Source organism: Choloepus didactylus, chromosome 3 (assembly GCF_015220235.1).
Source record: "Choloepus didactylus isolate mChoDid1 chromosome 3, mChoDid1.pri, whole genome shotgun sequence".
Taxonomy (NCBI): domain Eukaryota; kingdom Metazoa; phylum Chordata; class Mammalia; order Pilosa; family Megalonychidae; genus Choloepus; species Choloepus didactylus.
The window spans coordinates 119,789,603-119,816,274 of NC_051309.1; the positions used below are offsets into that span (position 1 = coordinate 119,789,603).

The following is a 26,672-nucleotide window of genomic DNA, read 5'->3' on the forward strand; positions in this document are numbered from 1 at the left end:
CAGTATTAGTTGTTTAAGTTCCTGTATCTCAGTTGAAGTGTAAGTTTGTTCCTTTGACTGGGCCGTAACTTCATTTCTGTTAGTGTAGGTTGTAGTTTTCTGTTGTCTAGGCATGGTTTCTTTGGTTACCCCAGTCAGGTTTTCCCAGACCAAAATGGGCTCTGGTCCCAGAAGGAAGAAATATTCAGTATCTGGTTTCCCTGAGCATGTGTCTTAGAAAATTGATACACCTTGTGATGCCTCAGGTCACTGTGCTTTTCTGCCCAGCAGATGGTGCCTGTCAGCCTATAACTCCAGACTGGTAGAAGGAGGTGTGGCCCATGGCTGTTTTCCCCCAGGCTCTGGGGTCTAGTTCTGAATGGAAAGCTGGTGGTAGAGCTGGGCCCCACCCTTTTCCTCTTAGGGAAGATAGATGCTCTATGGAGAAGTCATTAGCATTTCAGTAGTCTCTCTCTGCCTGTGCTATCTCCATCCTTGTCTGGGTCAGAGAGCTGGGAACTGAAATGTCTGAGGCTTTCTCCACTGAGCAAAAATGGGGACAGAAAGCCCTCTTCAGGGCCAGTCCAGGGCCACCCTCTGGCTTTCCAAGGTCAGTCTTCACCCAAAGCCTCTGTCTGCATGTTGGGGGTTCATATGGAACAGTCCACACTTGTTAATTAAAACCCCAGTTGGAGTTCAGCTGTGCTATATTCGCTCACTCAGAGAGAGCTGCTCTCGGGCTCCACAAGGCTTTGCAGCTTGCTCCATGGGGGGAGGGGGCTCCTGGCTTGGATCTGCAGTTTTTACTTACAGATTCTATGCTGTGATCTTGGGCATTCCTCCCAATTCAGGTTGGTGTGTGATGAGTGGACAGTCACGTTTGTCCCTCCACAGTTATTCCAGATTATTTATTAGGTGTTCCTGGTTGCTTATTTGTTGTTCCAGGGGGACTAACTAGCTTCCACTCCTCTCTATGCCGCCATCTTAGATCTCTCTTTAAGCATTTTTAAGTTCATTTTTTAAAAGGCTTTGTTCAGCATGTCCACATTCCCTTCATTATTTTCTGTATTTTTATCCTTTTCCTTTGAATAGGCCATCATTTCCTGTTTCTTTATTTGTCTTTTCCTTTTTTGTTGCATTCTATACATATGTATTTTAAAATGTGAACTCTGGGATTTACTCCCTGGGATGTCTGTTTTCTTGGCTTTGTAATCAGCTGGTGATGACAGAGGTTTTCTTGAGCTTCATCCCTCCTATCAGGGAGGTCTGCCCAAGGTGAATGCAGTATGCAGGGTTTTCCCTGTCTTACTGGACCTCTGTCTTGTCCTTGTTAGTTGTTTTGGAGTTCCCCAGTTTACAAGAGTTTGGTTGTCCCTTCTGTTTCCCAGGGGACAAATCTCCATCTCCTGGGTATCTGATGCCAGCAGGCCTTTGTTCCAGATTGTCTGCCTCTATAGTTTTTTTAATTTCTTCTGTTATCTCAAGCAGTTTTTGCCTGGACTGCAAATTCTGGGAGAAGGATCAGCTGGGGGAGGACTTTCCCAATTCAGTCTTTCCCAGCCAAAACAGGGGCAGGGACCCACAAAGAGGGCACAGGCTGGCTCCAAAGTTCCCTGTGGAGGGGTTCAGGAAGGGCATCAAAAACTTCTCCATTGGCTCCCGAAAGCTGAACTTTCCTGGCCTGCCCAGCAAATGCAGCCCTTCAGCCAAATTTCCACCCCAATCCTGAGGAAACCCTGCATCTTTAAATTTCCACCACATCCAATCCTGTCTGGAGTGGCTTGAAACAATGGCTGCCATCGTCTTTGTCCAGGGTGGGTTGAAACGATAGCAGTCCTCAAAGCCAGCACCCAGTGTTCCACATTTGCTAGTCAATGTTGTTATCAGTGATCAGACACCCACAACCTTGTTTTTGGGGAAGAGGATTTTTATGTCCCTTTCTGTCACCAGCTGCCAGCCCTGGAGTGGTCCTGTGGTGGCCTGCCACAAGAGTGGAGGATGGTTGCCATGTGGAGAAAGCAATTTACAGTTCTTTACCATAATTTATCAGCCTCTTCCTTCTGCTCTTCCTTGGATGCTCTTCAGTGTTCTAGCCTCTGGAGTTTCCAAATAGTTGTTTCAAACAGTCCCTGCTTGTTTAATAATTGTTTTGGTGGAAGGACTGAGTCCTGGAGCTCCCTACTCTGCCATCTTCCCTGGAAGCTCCCAAGGCTGTGTATCTTTGCATATTATATTTTCTTACCTCCATTTTTTTCTTTTGTAAATTGTCTCTTTAGTACCTTTGGCTGCATATTAAATAAAATCAGGATATTAGTCTTGTTGTGTATAACTCTCTATGTATTTAGGAGAGTAAGCTGTTGTAACAATCTCCTAACTTAGCTTCTTGCCCTCTGCCATTCTCCACTGCAATCACTACATCAACTTTATAGCTAGAATACTCTTTCTAAATTAAAACACCAAAAAACCTGCCAAATCATTATAAACCCCTCAGCTGGATCTCTAAGATTTCTTCAGTATGTCTTCAAACAGACTTTCCAGCTTTTTGTCTTTCTCTGTAGCCAAGTTAAAATATTTTTGTGCTACTGGAGAGCTCTCAGTGCTTTTGTGCCACTGACTCTTTGTTCATTCTGGTTCCATAGCGGAGTGATTGACAGAGAAAGTTTTGTGGTCCTGTGCCCAAGGTCAGAGAGCCAGTAAATGGCCCAGACGATATTTTATTGTCTAGAAATTGACTCAGAGTTACAATTTGCAAAGCATTGGAACTCACTCCCAGCCCCTAGTAAGGGAAACTTTGCTTCAAACATAAAAGACTACTTCAACATTGTAACCATGTTTTAATACTAGCTTAATGAAATGAGGATGAGCTGGGCTTGGTTCTGTAACTCCCTCTAACTTCTTAATTTACTGATTACTCATGCTTTATCTTTAAACAGTTTTCCTGTACTCAATTTGGTATGTCTTGCCTGTTGTGTGGGTTATAATATCCATGAAATTAATAATTCAAAAAATATTTTGGTCATTTGGTGATCAGAACTCTACCTGCTCTCCCCTCCCCCCATGCTTGCTCCCCATTTCCTCCTCCTCCTGTGGTCCCAACCTCAGTTAGTGGCACCATCAACCACTGTGCCTCTAGCGCTGGAAACCTTGGAGTTGTTCTTAAATCCCTTCTTCTTCTTCTTTTGCTTCTTCATCCTTATATCTAATCAAGCATTTTCACCTCCTAGATATCACCTGGTTGGGACCTCATCAGCACTCACTTGGACTACTACCACTGCCATCCAACAGAAGCCGCCTCCTCCCTTCTTGCTAGCACTGCTAAACCTTTCCTCTACACAGCTGCAAGGGAATTGGAGCTTACAAGGTAGCCTGATGTTCCACACCCGTGCCTAGCCTCCTTTATTGCTCCATCACCTACAGGCTAAGTGCAGACTTTTTAGTAGGGTACCCAAGGCCCTTCCTTCATGATTTCATCCCTGCCTCCCTCTCCAATTTTCTCCCCTGCCCCACTTTTTTAACTTCTTGCCTCTAATCATGCCTGAGCAACATGAGATGTGTATGGTTCTCCTAGGTCAACATGCTGCTCCTTGCTTCTATTCCTTTGTTCATGCTATTTCTATGCTTGTATTGCCCCTTTCCTGATTGCCCCATAATAAATTAATATTCGCCCTCTACAGGCAGCTTAGGGACCACCAGCACCAAGAAGTCAGGCTTGACGTTCTTCTCTTGGGCTTCTTCAGAATGCTGAGTCCTATGTGGGTACTGACCGTGTCTTATTCATCTTTGTATCCTAATCCTTAGTCCAGTGCTCAGCACAGAGTAAGCACTCAGTAAATATTTGATAAACAGATGAATTTTGATTTGAGCTTTTATTCTATTATTTCTATATTAATACCGTTATTCTTATATAATATTCCCCATTATTTTTGTAGAACTGATTTTCTTTTTAAAATGCTTTTAGTCTACAGATGATGAGTATAACTACCCAATAAGACAATTAAACCTAAATTTTTGGTGTTCCATCATAGTGGATTCTCTACTTTAGATGTATGGATATAGTTTTTTTATTTTTTTAAATTTAAGTTTTATTTTCTGATAGAGCCTTATATCACTAAAAGAAATGACAGTTGATCTTCAAATATGGCTTTTGATGCACATAAATTGGGGAAGCAGGCTTGAAATAAAATATATTCCTGAACAGAGATAATTGCCTTCATTAAAAATAAAAGAGCTGGGATACATATTACTCTTTCTGTAGGCTTAGTCCTGCCACTCAGTGGTGAATTCAAGGGTTTTTCCTTGAAAGTCTACACACTGGACTTTGTTTTCTTTGCTTTTGGAAAATCTGTAAATAACCAGTACATGGCAACACTATTAACTATTCTAAGTCAATTTTATGTCATGTGCTTCTATCTTTAAAACTAAATTTTATAAAATATAATTGTTACACATGCTATTAAAAATCAAATGCAAACCTAGAAGTGCTTAAAGTGGAAATTTTTATGTTTATATACAACATATATTACTATTTTCACAATAAAAATTTTAAAAATTGAGGTATAAAATTTTTAAATGCAAAGATAAAATCACATAAAACAAATAATCTACAATATTTTCTAGTATTTATCAATACATTAAATTACATTAAGTATCTCTTCTAGGTGCAGTGGAAATTATATCCATAGGAAAGGGATTTAATAGGCATTTCTTTGCAAATTTAGATATGGACAACTACGGAAAATTTTCTGACCTGTGTTTATTTTCTATTCCCTTAGAGTGTGTTACCTTGCTGTGACTATATTCAAAGGCTGGGTCGATTGATCCCCTGCAAGATACACTTGAAGGTTAAGTAACTACAGATCTCGGCTAATCCTGTGTAATCTGCTGTGACTAAATGGATGTTTGCATTCCTTGCACACCGGTTTCTGAATGCTTAGGATTTGGTTTTTACCTTTTGTTCCAATAACCTCTAACAGGAGCAATGCATCTCTTGGCCTGTCTGTGTGTCGTACTTAGCCTTTTGGAGGGAGTGAGCTGTCTGTGTCCTTCACGGTGCTTCTGCGATGGCCACGGCACAAAGGATGGCACAGGATCCAGGTATGCATCTCTTCTTGCTACTAAGTGTCCTCATTATTCTGAGAAAGAGGATTCAAACAAGACAGGCTTATTTCAAATGCAAATTGTTTGGTTATCAGAAATCACTGGGAGAAGGTTTAATTTACATAAGCTTTGACTTAATGGTGTTACAACTGGTTTATTCCATTTAGTCACTAGACTTCATTGTTTTCATTTTGAGCAGTTTAGCTCCTAAAAACCCCTCAAATCACTTGACTCCCAAACACATTCTATGTTTCAAAAATATTCATTGTGCTCATATTCATAAAATGACCGTTCATGAGGCCAAATCATTAAATATGCTTGGCCAGCTCAGAATTTGATTATAGAGAGCATAAGAAACTGGGCCGATCAGGAGCTGCTTGACACGGCCAGATCATTTGCTTTCAGGGTTTTCATACCAACTGGGTCACACCTATGAAATAGGAAGGAAGGTCACAATAGTAAATTTAGAGAGATTCATAATTAAATTTTTCATTTTAATCTAATGGAAACTATAAGTAAAGAAACTCAAAAAATACAGTTCTCTACTGTTGTACAGTACAGGGCCTCACAGAAGATATTTCACATCTACCTGTGAGGTGAGAGTATTTATTTACATATAATGTACATATACGTAAAATGTTAAATGCAAAACAGAGCTAAATAAGGTAGACCTTGATTTTTTGTGTGGCTTGCTATTTGTGAAGTGAGCTTCTCAAACAAAGTAATTTGTTGAAAGAATAACAATTTATGTCTGACATCTTTAAACATATAAATAATAATTACAGCATATTTTGAGTAGTTTGTCTACTTATTGTACAAACTTTACTTAATAAATTCTTGGTTTCTTTTTGAAATATTCACTGGGTGGTTAAAGACAAGAAGAATGTAAATTAAAGCCCTATTTGCCCAGGTATGTGCCACTTACTTGATTTGAACCAGGGAACTTTTGAGAAAACAATCACAGAAATGTTTCCTTCTCCATAATGGCCCCATTATTTGACGGATTTTATAAATATCGTAGAATGTCCTGCCTGGCAAGAACTTTAGAAATAATCTTGTTTGACTCCTTTCATTTTATGAAAGAAGAAACCAAACTGTACAGAGATTAAGTGACTTGTTCAAGGTCAAATAGTTGAGTTGATGCAGACTTTTTTCCCCCAATCCAGGCTTTTTCTTTTCTTTTTTTTTTTTTTTTTTTTCCTTTACAGCACCCAGGAATGCTGACTTAATGAGTAGAAACTGCTATCACTCTGTATAAAGTGATACAGAATACAGATTAAGAGCAAGAGATGTCCCTAGAGAATGCCAGGGATTCCTCAGCGTCTTCTAAAATTACAGAAAGGAGCTGCTACCAGAATATCCTAGCTTTCTGCTGTTTCCTCTCCTTACGTTATAGGCTGGCTGTTAAAATTCAGTGCTTTAATGTGATGTGTTTTAATGAATGGCCATTTTGTTGTCATTAGTTATAACATGTATAGTGCATTATAATTCAGATGATGCTTTGCAAAACTTTTTATTATTTATTTTTAGCAGTCCTGTGAAGGTGAGTTTATAATGGGAGATCATAGGTCTTTTTCAGGGCAAAATGAATCTGAGTTATCAGATTCCTCACACTTTAAACCTACACATGGGACAGGTTTGTTTGTCTGTGCCTGTTTCATATGTGCCAGTGAACAGTATCACATGACTTGCTCAAGCTCACTTAAATTATTAAGTGGTTAAAGGAATAAACTCTGATTTACTCCTAAAGCAGAAAGCAATGCACAGGTCATGCTGTTAATAGAATTCAACTTTAAAAATCTAGTGTGAATACTTGCTTTTTTGTTTTTTTTAATATAAAGTGATCCTTTTGAAAAGGATCAACTTATAACTTTAACAGGAATTCTTTTAAAGTGGGCCATTGCCTAAACAGGTGAAGTGTGTGCACTTTGGAGTTGGAGATATTTGAGCTTAAAAGGTGGCTGTATAACCCATTTGCTGTATGACCTTGGGCAAGTCACCTAATGTTGGTGAGCCTCGGTTTTTATCAATAAAAATGGGGTTGATGATAATAATAGCAAACATCTGTGAAGTGCTTAGTATGTGCCAGAAGACATAGAATTTTACATCCATTTCAATTAATCATCACAATAGTGCCATATTGGAAAATGACCTTGAGAGATTGGTGAAGGGGCTTTTTGAGGCCACACAGGAGGTGCCAGAGCTTAGATTTGAACTTAGATGAGCCTGACTTGAGAGCTGGTGCTTTTACTTATTACCCAAAATCTACCTCATAGGGTTGTTGTGTTGATTAAATAAGGAGGTATATCTGATGTGTTTTGCACAGGCCTGGCACAAAAGAGCTCCATAAATGTTAGGTTGAACCACAAGGAATTGCTGATACTTGATCATTTTTGACCAACAAAAATGACCATTTCATGTGGTTGAATCTTAGTAGCCAGTATCATCATGATAATTATGAAGATAATAATGAAGAATAACTAATGAGCAGGTTAGCCAGACAGAACAGATATTTCTCAAAACACAGCAGGCAATGGAAAATAGATATTTGTTTCAAAGAAGTATTATTTTTTCAAGTAGTTCTCAGAAAGCAAATTTCCTTTCATTGTGCTTGTTGTGACACTAGGTTGGTGCTGTGTAATGACCTGGATATGAACGAGGTCCCTGTGAACATACCCGTGGACACCTTGAAGCTTCGCATCGAGAAGACTGTCATCAGCAGGATCCCTGCTGAGGCCTTCTACTACCTGGTGGAGCTCCAGTACCTCTGGGTGACTTATAATTCTGTGGCCAGTGTTGACCCCAGCAGCTTTTACAACCTAAAGCAGCTGCATGAGTTGCGCTTGGACGGGAATTCTCTGGCTGCTTTCCCTTGGGCATCACTGCTGGAGATGCCCCAGCTGAGGACCCTGGATTTGCACAATAACAGAATAGCCAGTGTGCCAATTGAGGCAACCAGGTACCTGAAGAACCTCACCTACTTGGATTTATCAAGCAACAGACTAACCACACTGCCACCAGATTTCCTGGAGAGTTGGTCCCACTTACTTGCAACAGCTACCAGAAGCCTGGACCTTTCACCAAGAAGGATTATTCTTGGTAAGTTCGCAAGTCTCTGGGTTTCTCATGTACATGCAGTTTTCTCTGTATACCTTTAGTTGTCCAGCTGTTATTGAATTTGGTTTCTTAATGTATACTTGCACTTTTAATGGAATAGTATCTTAGCAGTTGACCTACGTCAAGTTACCTATCTGCCACTATGTAAGGTGTTAATGGTTTTGTGTATGTGTGTGTGTGAGTGTTGAGGGCAGCAGATGTGTGTGTGTGTACAGGGGGTACTGGTGTGGTAGAGCTGGCCTCATAAACCGAGGCAGTTAACAGTGCTCTTAGAAAGCCTTGAGCTAATTGACAAAAATCTATCAACCTGTTCTGCATCTTGTAAGCACCCCAACACTTCCATACTCTGTTACAGTCAACCTGCAGTGTTCAGTTTTCATCAGGAGTTTCAGGAGTGGTTGGGGAGAGGAGCACTGGCATCTTTATGAGCTGGCAGTGATTTGATTAGTTAGGAACAATAGCATCCATGTTTTCTTAATCTAAAAAGAGATGGTGGAGACACCAATTATTTTACTGGCTCCAAGGGTGCCCTAATGGATGTGGTCTCTTAATTTAGCTGTGATTAGCTTTATACATTTGGATCCTCCCTTTGCTTAGGTTCTTGGTTTCTTAAAATGTAAACCCCTTCCAGCATGCCCATCTCTTCCTTTTTTACCTTCCCTCAGTGCTTTGCATGGTGCTCTGTATATGGGGGATGCCCAGTAAATGTGGTTGCCTGATGGAAATCAGTGACCTGAAGCCCTTCTCAGGGGTATCTGTGGGAATTGGAGCCTTTCAGAGTTCTGTATGAGACACAAGCCTGAAGCTTTGATCACCTCAGCTTGATTTGCTAAAAATTGCCTCATACTTTCGTCTAATACGGCTGTGCTATCAAGTTAAATCCATGATGGCTGCAGAAGAGGTTGCATTTCTCAGGAAGGCAAAAGGACTTCTCTGGGTCTTTGGCCAGTGAAGTGACTTATAAGGCTTTTGGAGGGAGAGGCAACACAGACGCCAAATTTGAGCCAGGCATCCTCACTGGCCAATAGCACGGGCTCAGATATTTGCTGATACAAAGTATAAATAAAATAAAAGATACGTTTGATTTTTTTTGTATAAAAAGGAAAGTACTGTGAAAGTACTGAAAATGGCTTTAGCATTGCTTTTGTTGAAATGTAAATGCACTTGGTGTTTATGAGATTGAAATATAAGTAATAAAACACAGATAAAAAAAGGGATAAGCATGTGGACTTTACTTACATAACTATTTAACATTTTGCCCTCTGCTTATCTAGTCCCTCAAACATTTTTGATTAGAGCAGAAAAGGGTATGGTAGGATGGATTACAGAAACAGCAATAGTTAATTTAACAGACATTTGTGGGGTTCTTACTATGAACACTGTGATAGACTTCATGTAAACCTATACTGTAGTATTTAGTTACTTTATTTTAGCCGCAGCTAAGAACTAAAATTCTTAGTTTAAACATGAGATTCTATTTCCTACATATTTTTCTAAGTTTCTTAGATAGCAATTCTTGGTTTTAATAGAATTATCCAACAGAGAGAGAGAGTAGAAAATAAAATTCAGTTACCAAATTGCTATTAATAGTGTTCTATATTACTATAGAGAAGTAATTTATAGAACATTAATATTAATTAACATTAATATTTTTGCTTGTGAGTTAGACTTGGATGAGTACTTAGGGACCAAATGGTAAAGCATGAGATTTCATAGTCTGTGGAGAGTTAACCAAATGGCTTTATCTGTATTTGTGTCCAGATATTTTGAAAGCAGTAATATGAAAATACTTTTAGCCATAATGTTAAATTTAAAAAGCAGGGTATGTAATTGTACATAAAGCATTACCCTAACTCTTAAAATGTGCAAAGAAAATGACTGAAAAAAATATAGTAACTGGTTAACTGTCTTCTTTGCATAGTGGGCTTCTTTTCATTTTTCTGTATTTTCAAAATGCTCTGCAGTCATGCATTACTTTTATAATTATAATAATGATAATAAGTAAGAGAAGATCTTTTGGAACATCCTGAGCCATGAGTGGTGGCTGACTTTTTTAGCAAAGCCATATCTGGCTATGTTATAATAGGGGAAAGAAGTACTACCCTCTCAAAAGATAACTAATTCATGTGTGTAAGTCACATGCGGACAATTCAATTTTCCCATCTGGAAAATGGAAATGGCAGGATTTGCTACATTATTCTCATAGGATTGTAATGAGGATGAAATGAGATATTTTATGTGGCCATTCTTTAGAATATGAAGGATACAACTTTGAGAAGATTATGATTTCAGGTAAAAATCATCCACCATATTCATGACCTATGATAGGAGTTTTTTATTAAGAAAGATTTCTCTACTTTGGCTTTTTTGTTATTCCAACTATATTTGAGGCTTCCAACTTCATAATTGAAATGATGATGAGAATCATTTCTAGGTTTTCTAGAGCTCAGTGTTTAGCTATAGCAATTACATCTTTTCGGGTACCATTGTTTTGGTGGGATACATTCTATTCAGGGCCAAGCCCAGTTCTAATATTTTACGTACTCTCATAATCTAATATTTTACGTACTCTCATAAGCCTGAGGTAGCATTTTTAAATTTCTCCCCTATTTTTATCCTCATTTTATAGATGGGGCACTGAGGCACAGAGAAGTAAAGTCCCACAGTTAGTAAGTGACGGAGCTGGGGTTTGAGCCCTGGCCATCTGGCTCCGAGGCCACAGTCTTCACCACTCCTCTGCAAGAAGAGGTATGAAATAATAGCAGGGTTATTTCCTTCACATATGCATTACTTTACGGATCTTTTTAAATCACGTATTTATTTAATTAAAAAAAAACTTGAGGAAAAGGCTTTTCAATCACTCTCTTCTATATGAGTAAGAATATCAGCTTACCAAAATTGTCTTTTAATGTATCCTTAAAAACACAGACTAGAATCTTATAAGTAAACATTTAAATTAACCATGAAATGAGATTTTGATTAAAGACAGGTAAATTTCCATGGCTTCTTTCTCAAGATTAAGTAAATATTTACACAGGCATACTCTGTAAGGCCTAACATTGTTTATCTCTTGAGGAAAAAGCCTGTGGTAGAAGAGGGTATAAAATGTAAAATGCTTTTTTTGGGTACTTTTTACTTGGTAATTTGTTCTGTAAGCACAGGCTCCTCTCCAAATCAGAATGGAGTTTGCTTGAAGGGCAGTGGCAGCCTGAATATTCCCATAGAATTTTCTAAATCACATTAATTTAGTTCAACAAGCACTTAATCAATCCCTGTCGATACACCCTGCGCTTTGCTAGGCACTAAATCTACATAGTGCACATTTGCTGAGTGCTTGCTGCTTGCCCAGCACTCTTCTGAAGGCTTTACCAGTGTTATGTCCCCTCCACAACAACCCCAGGAGGTAGGTCTGTAGTTATCATCACCCTTATTTTACAACTGGTATAAAGAGGTAGCATCAAGCTTCAAATTCACAGTCTGTTTCCAGAGACAACACACTGCTCTTTTGTAAACTTTATTTTTGTATTGAGGAAATGAGGTATGATTTACATGCAGTGAGATGCAAGATGTCAAGGGGACAATATGGTAAATTCTAATAAATGCATACTCCCATGTAATCCACACCCTCATCAAGACATAGGCTATTTCCATTACCCCAGAATGTTTCCCTGTTTCCCTCCCCAGTCAATCTCTTGCCACCCCAGGCAACCATTGTTTTGATTTTTACCACCATAGATTAGTTTTTACTAGTTAGGATTTCATATAAATGGAGTCATACAGGATGTACTCTTGTGCCTCACTTCTTTCACTCAGCATTATGTTTCTGAGATTTATTCAGTTGCTATGGGCATCAGTAGTTCTTTATTTCTGAGAAGTATTCAATTGTATGAATGTACCAATTGCTCATTCATTCTCCTGTTGATGGACAGATGGGCGGTTTCTAGTTTTTGGCTATTTTGAATTAGGCTGCTGTTAACATTCTTAAACAAAGTTGTGTGTGTGTGTGTGTGTAGCTTATGTTTTCAGTTCTCTTGGATCAATTCCTAGAATTCATAGGGTGGCTGTATGTATAATTTTTTAAGAAATGGACAGTTTTCCAAAAAGGTTGTACGACTTACACTCCTACTTGTACTGTATGACAGTCTGGTTGCTTCATGTCCTTCTTTACCAACGCTTGATGTTGTCAGTCTTTTTCATTTTAACCATTCTACAGAGTGGGTAGATCAGAGCATGGTATAATATTGTGATTTTCATTTTCATTTTCCTGACATCTAATGATGAAGAATGTTTTCATGTGCTTACTGACCATTCATATATATTCCTTTTTAAAGTATCTGTTCAAGTATGTTGCCTTATGTTTTAGGGTTAAAGTATATCTTTTTATTATTGAATATGAATCTTTTGTAAGTTATGTGAATTATTGATATTTTCTCCAAGTTTGTGGCTTGTCTATTCATTTTCTTACTGGTGTTTTTGATAAGAAAATTTAAGTAAAGTTTGAGGTAGTGTGCTGGTTTGAATGTACTGTATTCCCACAAATGCCATTATCTTTGATGCAATCTTGTGGGGGCAGACATATTAGTGTTGATTAAATTGGAACCTTTGGATTAGGTGGTTTCCATGGAGATGTGACCCACCCAGCTGTGGACGATAACTCTGATTAGATAATTTCCATGGAGGTGTGGCCCTGCCCATTCAGCATGGGCCTTGATTAGTTTACTAGAGCACCATATAAGCTCAGATAGAAGGAGCGAGCTTGCTACAGCCAAGAGGGACACTTTGAAGAATGCACAGGAGCTTGAGAGAAGAGCTGCAGCTTACAGAGACATTTTGGAGACAGCCTTTGAAAGCAGTCTTTTGCTCCTGAGAAGCTAAGAGAGGACAAACGCCCCAAGAGCAACTAAAAGTAACATTTTTGAGGAGCTGAAGCCTAGGGAGGAGCATCCTGGGAGAAAGCCATTTTGAAACCAGAACTCTGGAGCAGATGCCAGCCACGTGCCTTCCCAGCTAACAAAGATTTTCTGGATGCCATTGCCCATCCTCCAGTGAAGGTATCCAATAGATGACTTACCTTGGACATTTTATGGCCTTAAAACTGTAACTTTGTAAACAAGTAAACCCCCTTTATAAAAGCCGGTCCATTTCTGGTGTTTTGCAAAAAGGCAGCATTAGCAAACCGGCACAGGTAGGAATCGCAGTTCCTTTTTGTTTGTTTGTACAAAACACATGTACGGTTGTTCTAGCACCATTTGTTGAGAAGACTTTCCTTTCTGTATTAAATTGCCATGATGCCTCACTCTTACACACTATATACCACTGCCTCAATAAAACTGAGTAAGGCATGGCCTTTGCCTTCCAGAGCTTATAATCTGGCAGAGTAACTCTTATAAAAGAATTCATTTCTCACGTTTCACAGAAAATAGCTTGTATAATCCAACCACTGCAGTGCATGAAAAACATTGCCCTTTGTAGAAAGGGAATAGGCATAGGTCAGTTGTCCCTATCCAAGAATAGTTATATAAAACACATTAATTAATGCAAATTACTGCAGTTGAGGTCACCTTGTTGCCTTGAAGGAATGCAGTGCAAGTAACAGTTTAGCTTCAGAGTTCTCGTACCTTTGTTCCCAGAAGGAAAACTATAGATGAATGTGTTCAGCCCTCAGATCATTATTATTTTTCAGGTTTTTAAGCATTGTGCTTTTGGCTTTAGTTGTTTCAAAGCTAAAATAAGTAGACATTTTATTTTTGAGTAATTAAAAGTATTTCCTCTTGGTTTATATAAGTTTTAGATATAACCAGTTGAATTAAGTTTTTAAAGAATTTTGTTTAACTTTTAACACATTTTAAATAACAATTTCAAAACCTGAAGGAATGTAATAGCTCTTGGAGCTTTCCTTATATAAACATTTGTGTTGTAGACATTTTTAATTTGTAGCTGCCACCCAGGGCTCTAACTGTTTTTACATGACAGAGAGATGAGTTTTGGTAGAGGGAGTATTAAAGTAAGAGGCTAAAAGATCTAGGACTTAACCAGGCCTCTAAGCCACTTCTGAAGTCAAAGCATTAGTCTCTTTCTGCTTTAGTGTCCTCTGGTGTGAAACTGGAAGAATATTAGTAGCTTCCTGAGCTTGATATAAGGGATACAGCATGGTGGTTAAGAGTGAGAACTTTAAGATCAGGATACTGAGGTTCAAATCCTGACTGCATCCAATTGTGTAAACCTGGGCAGATTCCTTGATACCCTGGGGCCTTGGTTTCCTTATTGTTAAAATGGGATGATAATATTATAAACCATCTCATTCTACTGCAAGAATTGAGTTCGACAATACTTTATCATACTTAGCACTGCCAGAGGCAATTTTCCATGGGTCTCTCATGTTTCGACATGGCTTGTGAGGCAGAGGCAGGCATTGACTTCCTTTTGTTCCAAAGTATCTTTTTAAGGATGTTTGTATGGAGAACAGCTTTGGAAGATAGAGATCTGTCTCCCCACAGAGCAAAGGGTAGGCATGCTTACTCTTCAATATAATAAAGAAAATGTCTCCATCAGTAGCTGTGAGTAATAAACTTTTCTTCATCTCTGGCCAGGAGTTTTGTGTGTTCCACCAGCATCCATAAAACTCTGGCCGGCTAACTTGTCCAGGACTGAGAGGTTTCCTGGGATGTGGCACTCTCATTGCTAACAATGACAAAGTCTCAGGCGAACCAGAATATTAGCCTCCCTAAAACACGGTAAAATCCCAGACTCTTACAGTTCTTGACAAGTGCAGTTTTGCCACATATGAAGCAGTCAATAGCTGTTAACTTGTATTCTTATTATATAAGGAAAAAAACCTTGTATAATAAGTCAAAATGTTTTGAAAGTATATCCATACATATTGAGTATTAAATGACAGAATGAATTAGATACTTCAGCAGATTTAGAAATTGATCTTAAAGTCAAGTAAGGAAATAACTATGATGAGCATAGAATTTTATAGAGAGAACACTGATAACAGCGTATAGATGCAAAATAAAAAGTAATCCTTTATTTCAATATAGAAGTTAATTTTTTCAGTATTCTATTTCTGGCTTCTTACAATATTAAGGTAGGTGTGCATATGTTATTTTCTGAATCTTTTGATTGCTTTTTATGTAACGTAAAATATTCCTTTTTATCTTCCCAGGCACTGTGAGTTTACACTTTTGGGTCAGAGGGCACTTATTTTGCATCCTGTGCTCTTCTCTACAATGATTCACTAGTGTTCACTCTTTCTTAAATCAGTGACTGGACTCTCCAGTCACTCTAGTGATCTTCAGCTTTTGATGATTCATGGAAAAGGAGCCATATATTCATTTCAAGGACATCTTGCTAATTACAGTTCACAATTCTGACAATACCTATCAACAATAAATTCCTTTTTAACTTTTGTAACATTTTGTAGAGGTTACTGACATGTTCTACTCTAACTGACCTGATTAATTTGTTAGACTGTGTGACTCTGAATAGAATAATTTCAGATCTGAGTCTTTATAATAACACTGAAATGTATATAAGGTAAAGGAAAACTGCTGGAAGGATTTCAGTCTTTGTAAGAGTTAAAGCGATACTGATTTTCCCCATTTCAATAAATAAAATCAGCTTTATTATTTATTAAAAGAATAATTGGCTACTTGTAACCTGGGTTGTAGTCCGAGTTGATAAACTGATTTCATGCTTCAGAAGTTCATATTTTAACTGTTCGAGGTAGGACAGACTTAGAAAAGTCACAAACTTGAAATATTTAACTTCTAAAAATAGGCATTTTTACATCAATTTAGATCCCTTAGATTATTCTTTCACACGTAGACCAATGGATATGAAAAATGTTACAAACTGGGCACACCACCATTTTCTTCTGCTTTTTACTTATTGATAATGGCTTTTTAGTATTAGTTTGCTGTTTCTTCTTTGGTTTCTTCTAGTCTGTGATCATTGTTTTTATTTTATAGGCTGACGCAACTTTGTGATTGGAGAGAGTTCCAGAGTTCAGTCAAACCCTCTCATTTTACAGATAAGAAAACAGGCTCAGCAAGCTTGCATATCATGGATCACAGAGATAATTAATGGCATGTCCCAATAAGGATGTCATTTCCTACTATTTTTAAATTCTCTTCAATATCTTATTTAAATCTGGCGTTTGTATATCAGATCAACTAAAATTTACAGTGAATGAATGTCCAACTCTGTATCTAGAGGCCAAATGGGTTTTTGAATATCTATTAACTGACTTCATTATTCTTGGCATATCAATATCTATAGGTCATATGACCACCATCACTTATGTATTCACTTATAATTGTTTTTAATGGAGGTACAGATTGCATTGTGTTGGATGTCTTTTGTTCACAGCAAGAATAGATGGACTTGCATGTAGGGAATATATTTTTCTCCATGTGAAATTTGCTGCTTATTCAGAGATTGAAACTGATTATATAGAAAGATTTTTAAGTACTATGTTTAAGAAGAATGGTTAAAGTTGGTAGAGATTTTACCATGAATAAGCCATTATTCTAGATAATTTACATGAATTATTTAATTAAAATATTGTATGACATTAATTTCCTTGGGTTGTATTAATTTCATAGGGCTGTATAACCAGGTGAAATAATTACTGTTATTGTGTGTTTTCTACAGAGAGGCTGAGAGAGGTTCAGGATTTCAACCTGGACATTAGGTCCCAGAGGCCACACCAGGTCATTGCAGTATAAAAATAAACAAGTCTGCTTGTGGCATGAAACTGGGTAAAGGAGCCAACACTTAGAAGAATAGAATTCAAATTAATATTAATTAGAGAACTGGTCATAGATTTACAGGACTAAATGTAAGAGGACAAAGTTCAAGGTAGTTCACCCATGGAGGAAAAGCAAATTCCTAAAATTGAATATATAAACAGTAAACTTTTGCCAATTGCACAGAAAAATATGAACCAGTGAGGACATGCTATTATAATAAAAATAGGCATAAATAAAAATCTAGAATTTATGGATGAACAGTTAAATCTTCGACCATGGTTAGACTTTTAAAAATTGCAATGCTATCTTTTTGTGTGTGGAGGGAAGGGAAGTTTCTCATGAATCAATTTATAATCTATTCTTTTAGTAAAAAGCCACAACCACAAATGTCTTTGAGATAAATCTCTTTTGACCTTGGGCTTCATGTGAGGCTGCTTTGGGACATCACCCTTAAGATTCTCAGAGGGCCTTTTGTTTACCTGGAGCATCTGTGAGGCAACCCCTCAAGATTCTTAGAATGACTTCTGTCTGATTGTTCTGAGGTCTTAGCAAAGAATTGTGTAGTCCCACCCTGGATTTGATTTTTGCTCTCAAGCCTTTTCTTAATTAGAAATTTTGGAGAGGCTGGGAATGAGAAACAGCTTCATAACCTAACCCAGAAAGTTTTGGTTCCTTTATATTTAACATTTCTTCCTTTAGTCATTGTCTCTCCTTTACATTTTACAATGTATATGCAATGTTTATAAACAGCAAGGAGACACCGGGCAGCAGTTTCTAAACTCTGTGGAAATATCTTTAGCCAGGTCATCCATTTCATTGAGTGCATTTTCTACTTACTTTCCAGGTTACCATAGGTGAGAGTGTTGCTAAACTTCCTGCCACACTAGAACAAGGTTATAACATTTTCCTCACTTTAAGCTTTCACAGCCTCTTTGAGGGTCAAGAAGCTTCTGCAACACCCTTGAAAGCTGAGGCAAATCCTTGGCATCTGCAACTGAAGGCTGTTAGCTAACTGCATTCCTTGAAGCTGATTCTCTCTTGAAGGGAGATCTGAGCGGTCCATTACCACTAAATGTGGCATTCCTGCAAGCCATGTTCCGGCAAGTACTATCCTTTCTAATCTTGCCTCCTGCCATTGCCTAAATCACACACTATACTTAAGGTACACAGAACTTGCACTACCTCAATATGTCTTCAAATCACTCAAAAACATTTTCCAGTCTGAGTTAGGTGCCTCCTAGCACCCCGTAATACTTATAATACTGTAAGTACTTTCATAGCATCCTAGAAATATTTCTATCACTGTGGTATCTGGAGTCAAATCTTGGCTCTGAAACTGATTAGCTATGTGGCCTTGGGCAAGTTATTTAGCCCCTCTGCGTCTCAGCTTCTCCATCTTTAAAATGGGTACAATAATACTATCTTTCTCATTGGATTGTTGGGGTTAAATGAGGTAATACAGGTAAGTGTTTAGAAAAGAACACAGAGTTAGTGCTCAATAAATGTTGACTGTTACTATTAATGGTCTAAACTAATGGGCAGATATGTTCATTCAAGTTGCTTGATTGCTGAGCAAAACTAACAGAGACAACTCTACTTCATCTCTCAAAGCACCTCTTTTTTAGGGAGACAGTATAGACAACTACTTGCCTGAGAGGCTATGATGTAACCTGCAATTATCAGAATAAACTTTATCAACTTTTTCTCCCTCTGTTTTAGGTCTACAGGACAATCCTTGGTTCTGTGACTGTCACATTTCCAAAATGATTGAGTTGTCAAAGGTTTCTGACCCTGTAGTAGTGCTTCTTGATCCACTGATGATTTGTAGTGAACCAGAGAGCCTTACAGGAATTTTGTTTCAACGGGCTGAGTTGGAGCAGTGTCTAAAGCCATCAGTGATGGCCTCGGCCACCAAAATCACATCTGCTCTGGGCAGTAATGTTCTGCTACGGTGTGATGCCACTGGCTACCCCACCCCACAGCTCACGTGGACCAAATTGGATGACTTGCCGGTTAATTATACAGGTATTTTCTTCATGCATGGCTACAAACAAGGAGCTTATAAAAACCTAAACTCTCTCATGTTTTTTAGTGATTGGACAATTGGCTAGTTAATTCTAATCAAATATACAAAAATTGTTGGATACAAAGGATTTGAAATCACATTTTATCAGTTAGTTTATCTAACAGAAGAGATAAAATTAGACATCTGATTTTTTTCTTAGATTGCAAACAACACAATCCAGTAGATGGATGATTGCAGACAATGCTTTGTCTTGCTCCATCATCATCTTGGATGTGTCTGACTTCAAAACATATAACCACATAATTTTTACAAAAGGGACTTTCATGTAAGTCCTCATTTTGAATGATAATAGCAAATTACATGGAAAGCTTATTATTAAACAAATAGTATAATTTTTAGAAATATTCATTATATAGATTTTTCAGATCATACTGTGACCAAGTCAATGCCTTGTCTTCATGTTCTCTATCTTAATAATCAAATAATTTGAACAGTGCTACTCTGATGATTAAAGAGATATATTTTTAAACTCTTTAAAATGATTAAAATGGAGGTTGAAATAATGGAACTTGATGGAATAAAAAAAGTTAAGGCCTAATATTCCTAAAAATGGCCCACTGTTTAAAGTAGCAGATTAAATTTTGGGCTAGTAACTACCTCTCCATGTATTATTATTCTTCAGAAAGCCTCAGAAATCAAGACAGAAGGCAAATCATATTCACATTTTAGTGTTTAGGAAAGTAAAATTCCAATTTTTGTAAAAACCACGTATTATTTCGCAAACAAAAGAATCCAAGGTTTGCTAGTTTACCTAAATTAAATATAAAATGAAAGATTGAGAATACATATTGTGATTTCTCCATGCCAGAAAAAGAGTCTGCTGTGCTTTCTGACTATGTGTATAGATGCATTTTGTTACAATGAAAAATACTTTGAGAGATATTTATCAAGAAGGTGGTGTGATAAACATTTTATAGAATCACAGTGATTTAAAATTGGAAGAGAACTTTGAGGTCACTGTGTCTAATTTCCTTATTTTACAAATGTGAAAACAGAGGTCCAATCACATACTACCTAGTGAACAAAAGTTTACTAAACTCCAAGTCTCCTGATTCCAACCCCATGCCATTTTAGGAAAAACTCCATTTCCCATACAGAGCTCATGGCACCTGGCATATTCTAGACCTTCACAGAATGATCACCGTCCACCAGAGACCTGCAGAGTGCCATTTCCTTCTTGGCTGAAGTGCAAGGGATGCATGTAGAACCAGATTGTTGTTGCCTTCTCAGTTGGTATGGTTGCTTGTGTTTTTCCTTTTTTTCTCTCTTAGAATATACATTTGTTTTCTTCCAGTAATTCAGGAATCTCCAGGGGAAGGAGTCAGATTGTCCATAATAAGCTTCACAGGCATTTCTTACAAGGATGCTGGGGATTACAAATGCAAGGCCAAAAATTTGGCTGGGATGTCAGAAGTTGTAGTTACTGTGACAGTGGTTGGTGCCATCACAACCACTATATCGTCTGACATGTCTGAAAGGAGAACTGTTGAAGATCACCCTGAGCAAGAGGGCAAGCCAGAATCTGGAAGATCTGCATCCACACCTACTTCACCATCATCTCCCCGGCCCTCTTCCTCCCGTGCTTCTTCCACTTCTTTTTCTACTTCTACTTCGTCTCCTTCCATCTCTTCCTTCTTCTTATCTCCAGCCTCCTCCATTGTTTCCTCCACCACAACTCTAAGCACTAGAATTTTGGCAAGCACCACCTTGGCCAGCAGACTGCCACTCCAGCACCATCCAGATGGGAAAGGAAATTTAAAGGTGGAAGTAGGTGGAAGTAAGCTTCCCCCAGCTAGTGCAAGTAAGAAAGAAGAGTTGGCATTATTGGATCGAGCAACACCTATGGAGACAAATACCACAGTAGAAAATCTCAGGATAGACAGCCAGACCGAAGAGAGTGTGACTTTGATGTGGGACACCGTCAGTGCCACACATAACTCTGTGTTGACCGTATTGTACTCCAAGTATGGTGAGAAGGACCTGCTCTTGCTGAATGCAGACTCTAGCAAGAACCAAGTAACCATAGTTGGTTTGGAGCCTGGCAGGCAATATCAGGCATGTGTCTGTCCAAAAGGTGTGCCTCCCCAGAAAGACCAATGTATCACCTTTTCTACCAATGGAGTTGAAGAAGAAGGTGATTTTCAAGAGTTTTTCCTTATTGTGGTGAGCAGTACTGCCTGTGTGGTTGTCTTGCCATTGATTTGTTTCCTATCGTACAAAGTTTTCAAACTGCGATGTAAGTCAGAAACTGTCTGGGAAGATGATCTGGGAAAAGAGACTTATATCCAATTTGAGACCCTCTCCCCCAGGTCTCAAAGTATAGGGGAACTCTGGACACAAAGGTACAGAGATGATTCAGAAAAATTGCTGCTTTTTTCAAAATCAAGTGCGGAATCTCAGATGATTTTTTAGTGAGGGTTCAGATCAGAGTATTATTGCTAAGGTTTTTCAGCTCAGGCATACATGAACTACAAAATTAAGGGTTTAAGATGGTAGCTGACTCTGTTTGGAAGGTTGCATTTAACTTATAAAATGGAAATACAGATTTTCACATCCTCTGTAAGAATCACAAATGGAGTACTTTTAAGTGGGTTTTAAAAATAATACCATGAGACTTATGAACTGAAAAGACAAAATAATCTTGAATTTTGTTGTGTGGAAGACATTCATAAAAATCATTTTTAGAGCAGTGCTTAAATTTTAGGGTAGTGTTTTAGTTCCTAAAAAAGAAATTCATGTGAAAATAGTTGCAAAAAGTGAACTTTGCACTTCAAAAAGTTAGTTTTTGAACAGTGAGGAATGGTTGTATAACCAGCTTAGCCTTAATGTTGGTTCATGTTTAAAGTGCTTTATGTGATTTGCTGTGGACATTACTGGCATTGCCTAGTGGGCAAGAATGGGATAGTAAAGAGTTTTATATTCACTAAGGAATGGAGACGGAGGGCTTTGTCTCTTGGCACCATTATGCACTGTAGAGTTGTGTTCATACAGCAGATAATATTGGAAACATAAGTATAAGCAAAAATAAATTTAAAAAGAACGTTATGACAAATAGTAAGGCCCTTCTTAAAAAGTTGTAACTTACATTCTAATACATTTTTGGATAACTGTGTGGATATTTTTCTATGTGCTTGTTTTAAAAAAAGTTCCTTTAATATTTTGATGTTTGCTCTTCTTTCCTCCCTCTCGCCCTCTCTCCTCCCTCTCTTGGCCTTCCTTCCTTTTTTTTTTTCTTTTTCTTCTGCATTGTCAGAAGATATTAGGATAGCCAAGGTAGCACAAGTTAAGCTGTTTTTCTTTTGCCACATTATATTCTGATACTCCGGATGAAGGGATGGCATTTGAAAGCCCTTTTTTCAAATCCCAGAAAGATATTTAAGATGTAGAAAAGGTAGCCTAATGGATTCATTTGGTCAAACTCCTTCTCTAGGTCAAAAACTTCAGGTCACATGAATAGATAGAGAAGGGACTTCTTAAATAAAATTGAGGCTTTTATTTTGGAAAAAAACTTTTTTATAACCTTAGCTAAAGACTATATTCTCTCTTCCCTGAAGATTTTGAGTATAGAATAGATTTCTAAAGCTTTGTCAGAAGTCCAGAGGTATTCTGAGAAGAAAGTCCTAAAAAATATTTTGTGTACAAAGCAGATTGGCTTTAATGTAACACATTCTAAAATTATAATACAAGCAGCTGGAGGATGAAAAATTGTTTACTTCAAATGGCTTTTAATTAAAAAAAAGACTTCTAGTTTCACCATACTCTGATTACTAGAAGAAGACTGGCATGGATGCATGGCCTGCTTAGAACTCCCAAATTTCCCCTTCTTGTATAATTTCCTTACCTTTCTTTTCCTTTTCTTTCAAGCCTGCTTGAACTTGGTGCTTTCTTCACTGAGTGCATTGTCTAATAATCTAAGTTTTTATTTAACTCATTTTTCATTGTTAGGATTTTTAAAAAAGGACTTCTGCAGATAATTTTGTGTTTAATGTCAACTTATATTAGAATCAACTTATTTCAAATTAAAAGATTACAAAAACTTTGATTTCTTTACTCTGCTACAATTATCATGTGGTTTCATTCTCATGTATTTAAAAGGCTCATAAAAATAGACTGCCGCAGTACTACCATATTAGAAATAATATGATTGTGGGAGAAGGTTACAGACCACTGAGCCAAATGGTGAATGAGGACAGGTGTCCAGATTGTACAAAGGCAGGTTATTTGCCAAGAAAGGTTATTTGCACTGTCCTGATGAGATAAGTTACTGACTGACCTCAACTGAAATGAAGTGACACTTTCCTCATTTTGACCAATGAGTAAAAGCTAGTTGATGTGGAGGGGATAAGAATCTCAGAACAAAGCCACTTGGTCTTGACATGTGAGGTGTGTTACAAGTAATTTGTTACTAATAGCGAAAGTACTAAAATTGTAAATTACCTACTTTCTAAAAATACGTGCATTTAGCGTAGTTAAGGTTATGCTGATGGTATCATTGCTCTTGTGTTCTTACTTTCTTGAGTGAGAGAAATACTGGCTTTATAGCAAGCAGTACGGAGTTGTCTATAATCAACAGCCTGTTTTATCAGAGCCACCTTAAGCCTTATGGAGAGCAATCACAACTGATCTGCAGTCATTATATGTGGCAATTAAGAATGATTACAATGTTATATTTCAGGCAAAATCTACTTGAGGTCGGTAAAAGTTGGAGTATACCAATGGGAATGTCCCACGTGTTTGACTGTCATCAATGATGTATTGAGAGCCCCGAGTTAATAGTTTATGATAGCCAGAAAAGGGAACCCTGAATAGAGTCAGACAAGTGTCATGGACTTTAGGAAACAATTACAAAAAGTTCAAAGAAAAAAAAAATTTGACCCATAGACTTGATTCTCAAAAGGGGATTATGGCTAACAAAGGGAGATTTTTAAAAAAAGGAACAACTTCTAATTGAATAATCATGAAATAATGTTTCAAAAATGGTAAACAGAAGGATCAGTGGCTGCCTACTAATCTCAAATTTCAAATGATATGTAGAAAAGATATAGAGAAGGGAAAGTAATCAAGGATTAAGGTAGAATTGTAGCAAATTTATTATAAAAGTAAGGCCCCAAATTATTTGAGAATAAAAAAATAGTAAAGAGGACCAGAAGAAACTTTCAAACTGTGTTTAGACAAAAGAACAAGGAAATAATAAGTCAGCTGCTTGGAAAAGATAACAGAGAGTGTTTCAGAGTGACAAAACCATTCAACTCCTATTTTTAATTCTCTCTTTTCCAGATGAGTTTTCAAACTGAATATGGAAAGAACTATGGGAACTGCAGCCTAAGATAGGTGAGGAATTAGTAAGCTAACTCCAAGATGTTCTTCCCATAACCAATCTCCTTTCTTTGGATAAAATAACATTTCTGTGCCTTTGACTCTCTTGACACATATTCCCCAGAGGTTCTCTGTTCATCGTCACCCCTAGTCATATATAAAAATCTTGAGTAGAGCAGGAAATGGTAGACACCTCTGGTTCTTCAGTGCTACTCCTGCATGTGATATAAACTCATTAGTAGATGTGTTCATATGATAAAGAAAGAAAATGTTGAAAATGATCTGATGCTGTATTAACAGATTAAATCTTACGTGGATAAATGTAAAATTTTGCACTTGGATAAAAATCACTTAGCACAAATATGGAACTTAAAATGAAAAAAAATTGTGACTTTAGTTGATTACAACCATTCTATGAACCAACAGAATTGTGGAATTGCTAAAAATGCTAGCATAATATTAAATTACTTTAATATAAGTAGTGGTTGCATCAAGGGAGATAGAGTCCCTCTGACTCTGTAGACCAGGTCTACAGGATCAGGTTTAATGTTGAGTGCCAAATTTAAATGGGGACCCTGACAAACTAAAGAGTATCCAAAGGAAGGCCAGTAAGAGTCTAGAAACTTCTGTCATGAAAGAAAGGGTTAAGGGCCTGGATAACAGACTATGGGGAGAACTAATTGGCTTAGAATATTTGAGAACTTTTAATGCAACAAAGAGAACTATTGCCCTAAAATAATATGCTTAAGAGGATCTACTTAGCTTGTTAAAGTGGAGACCACAGGGTTCCACATGTAGAAATTCTGAGTCAGCCACATGGGTCCTTAGAAATTGCATGTGACACTCAACCCAGGAGAGTGATGCAGGTGATGGAAATAAAGACTGAGAAACACTGCTCTATGCAGTATTAAAATTTCAAGGAAGGAGATTTTGGCTCCATATTAAAAAAATTGGGTGTAACAACCAGGATTAGAAAACAGCGGAATAAACTATGTTATAATAATATTACTGAGGACATCATGGATATAGAGGAGTCAGGGATGATGCAGAAGGGCATTGAGGGAATGGTGGACTAAAAGTCCTTTGGTCAAACTTTTGGACTATAGTAGAAAGAAAGGAAAATTAATAAAAGTGTATTTGTTGATTTCTATGGAATGTGAATGCTGATATCTGTATTGATAGGTTGCCTCTTTTTGTTCAGTTTATAATAAAATTGATTTTGTACACAAACACCTGGTTCTTGATTCATTAGGCTATACCCCCAAGTGGATATTTGTGTGTGGTCCTCTTTTTATGAAATTAATTTTCAACTAAATTGTTGAATGAGTCATTGCTATCTTTCCTTTTTGATATCATGTATAACATTGTATTAGTCAATGTTTCTGGGGAAACAGGACAGATAAACTATAAATATTATGAGATTTATTATAAGAATTGGCTCACATAACTGGGGATGGGCAAGTTCAAATTCTGTAGGGCAGTCTGCAAGCTGGGAGTGCCAATTAAGGTTTTCGATGAATTCCCCAGGAGAAGCTGGCTGGCTGAAGTAGAGATGGAAATTTCCTCTTCTGACTGCTGAAACCATCTCTTCTCCTTTTAAGGCCTTCAGTTGATTGGATGAAACTTTTCTCATTGTGGAAGTGATCTCCTTTGTTGATTGTAGATGTAATTAGCCATAGATACAGTCAACTTACTGATGCAATCCACAAAATATCTACAGTAGCAATCAGGCCAGTGCTTTCTTGACCAAACAACTGGGTGCTATAACCTAAACAAGTTGACACATGAATTTAACTTTCACACACACATTGACTCATTTCTTAATTATTCATGGAAAAAACCCCAATGTTTACATATTATCTGGCTACAATTTGCAAGCACATATACATCTTACAGAAAAGCAACAATTTTCCTATCATTGCCAGTATTTTTACACGCCATTTGTTAAAGTGTGTTTGTTGTTCTTATTGAATTTCCTAAGTGTTTAATATTGTGAAAGTAGTAAGGCATTAAATTCTTGGAATAAATTACATAGACCTCCACCGATACTGAGTTCCTTATACCGTCTGTGATCCCTTGCAAATGAAGAAATAAGGGTAGGAGTAGAGAATAGTTTGAGAGAAAATATCTCAGAAAGCAGGAGAGCAGATCTGGTAACCTAAATCTGAATATCTCCATGCATCCTTACAAAAAACTTAGTTTAACAAAAAATGCAAATAAAACCACACATGACCCACATCTTTATCATTACAAGAAGACAGAGAATACCATGAACTTCAAATGTCCTGTAAGAAAAATAATCATAAAATTCCAACAGTTGT

At 37.5% G+C, this 26,672-nt stretch overlaps 1 protein-coding gene across 1 annotated transcript; it reads left to right on the forward strand.

The window, feature by feature from the left end:
• Positions 1–3,073: 3,073 nt before the first annotated feature.
• Positions 3,074–25,535, forward strand: LRIT3 (leucine rich repeat, Ig-like and transmembrane domains 3). Its single transcript, XM_037830457.1, has 6 exons — positions 3,074–3,340; positions 4,752–5,073; positions 7,703–8,175; positions 18,669–18,974; positions 20,330–21,169; positions 24,313–25,535. Exons 2-6 carry the CDS (start codon positions 4,958–4,960, stop codon positions 24,327–24,329), a joined length of 1,752 nt encoding a protein of 583 aa, XP_037686385.1. The 5' UTR covers positions 3,074–3,340; positions 4,752–4,957; the 3' UTR covers positions 24,330–25,535.
• Positions 25,536–26,672: the final 1,137 nt, after the last annotated feature.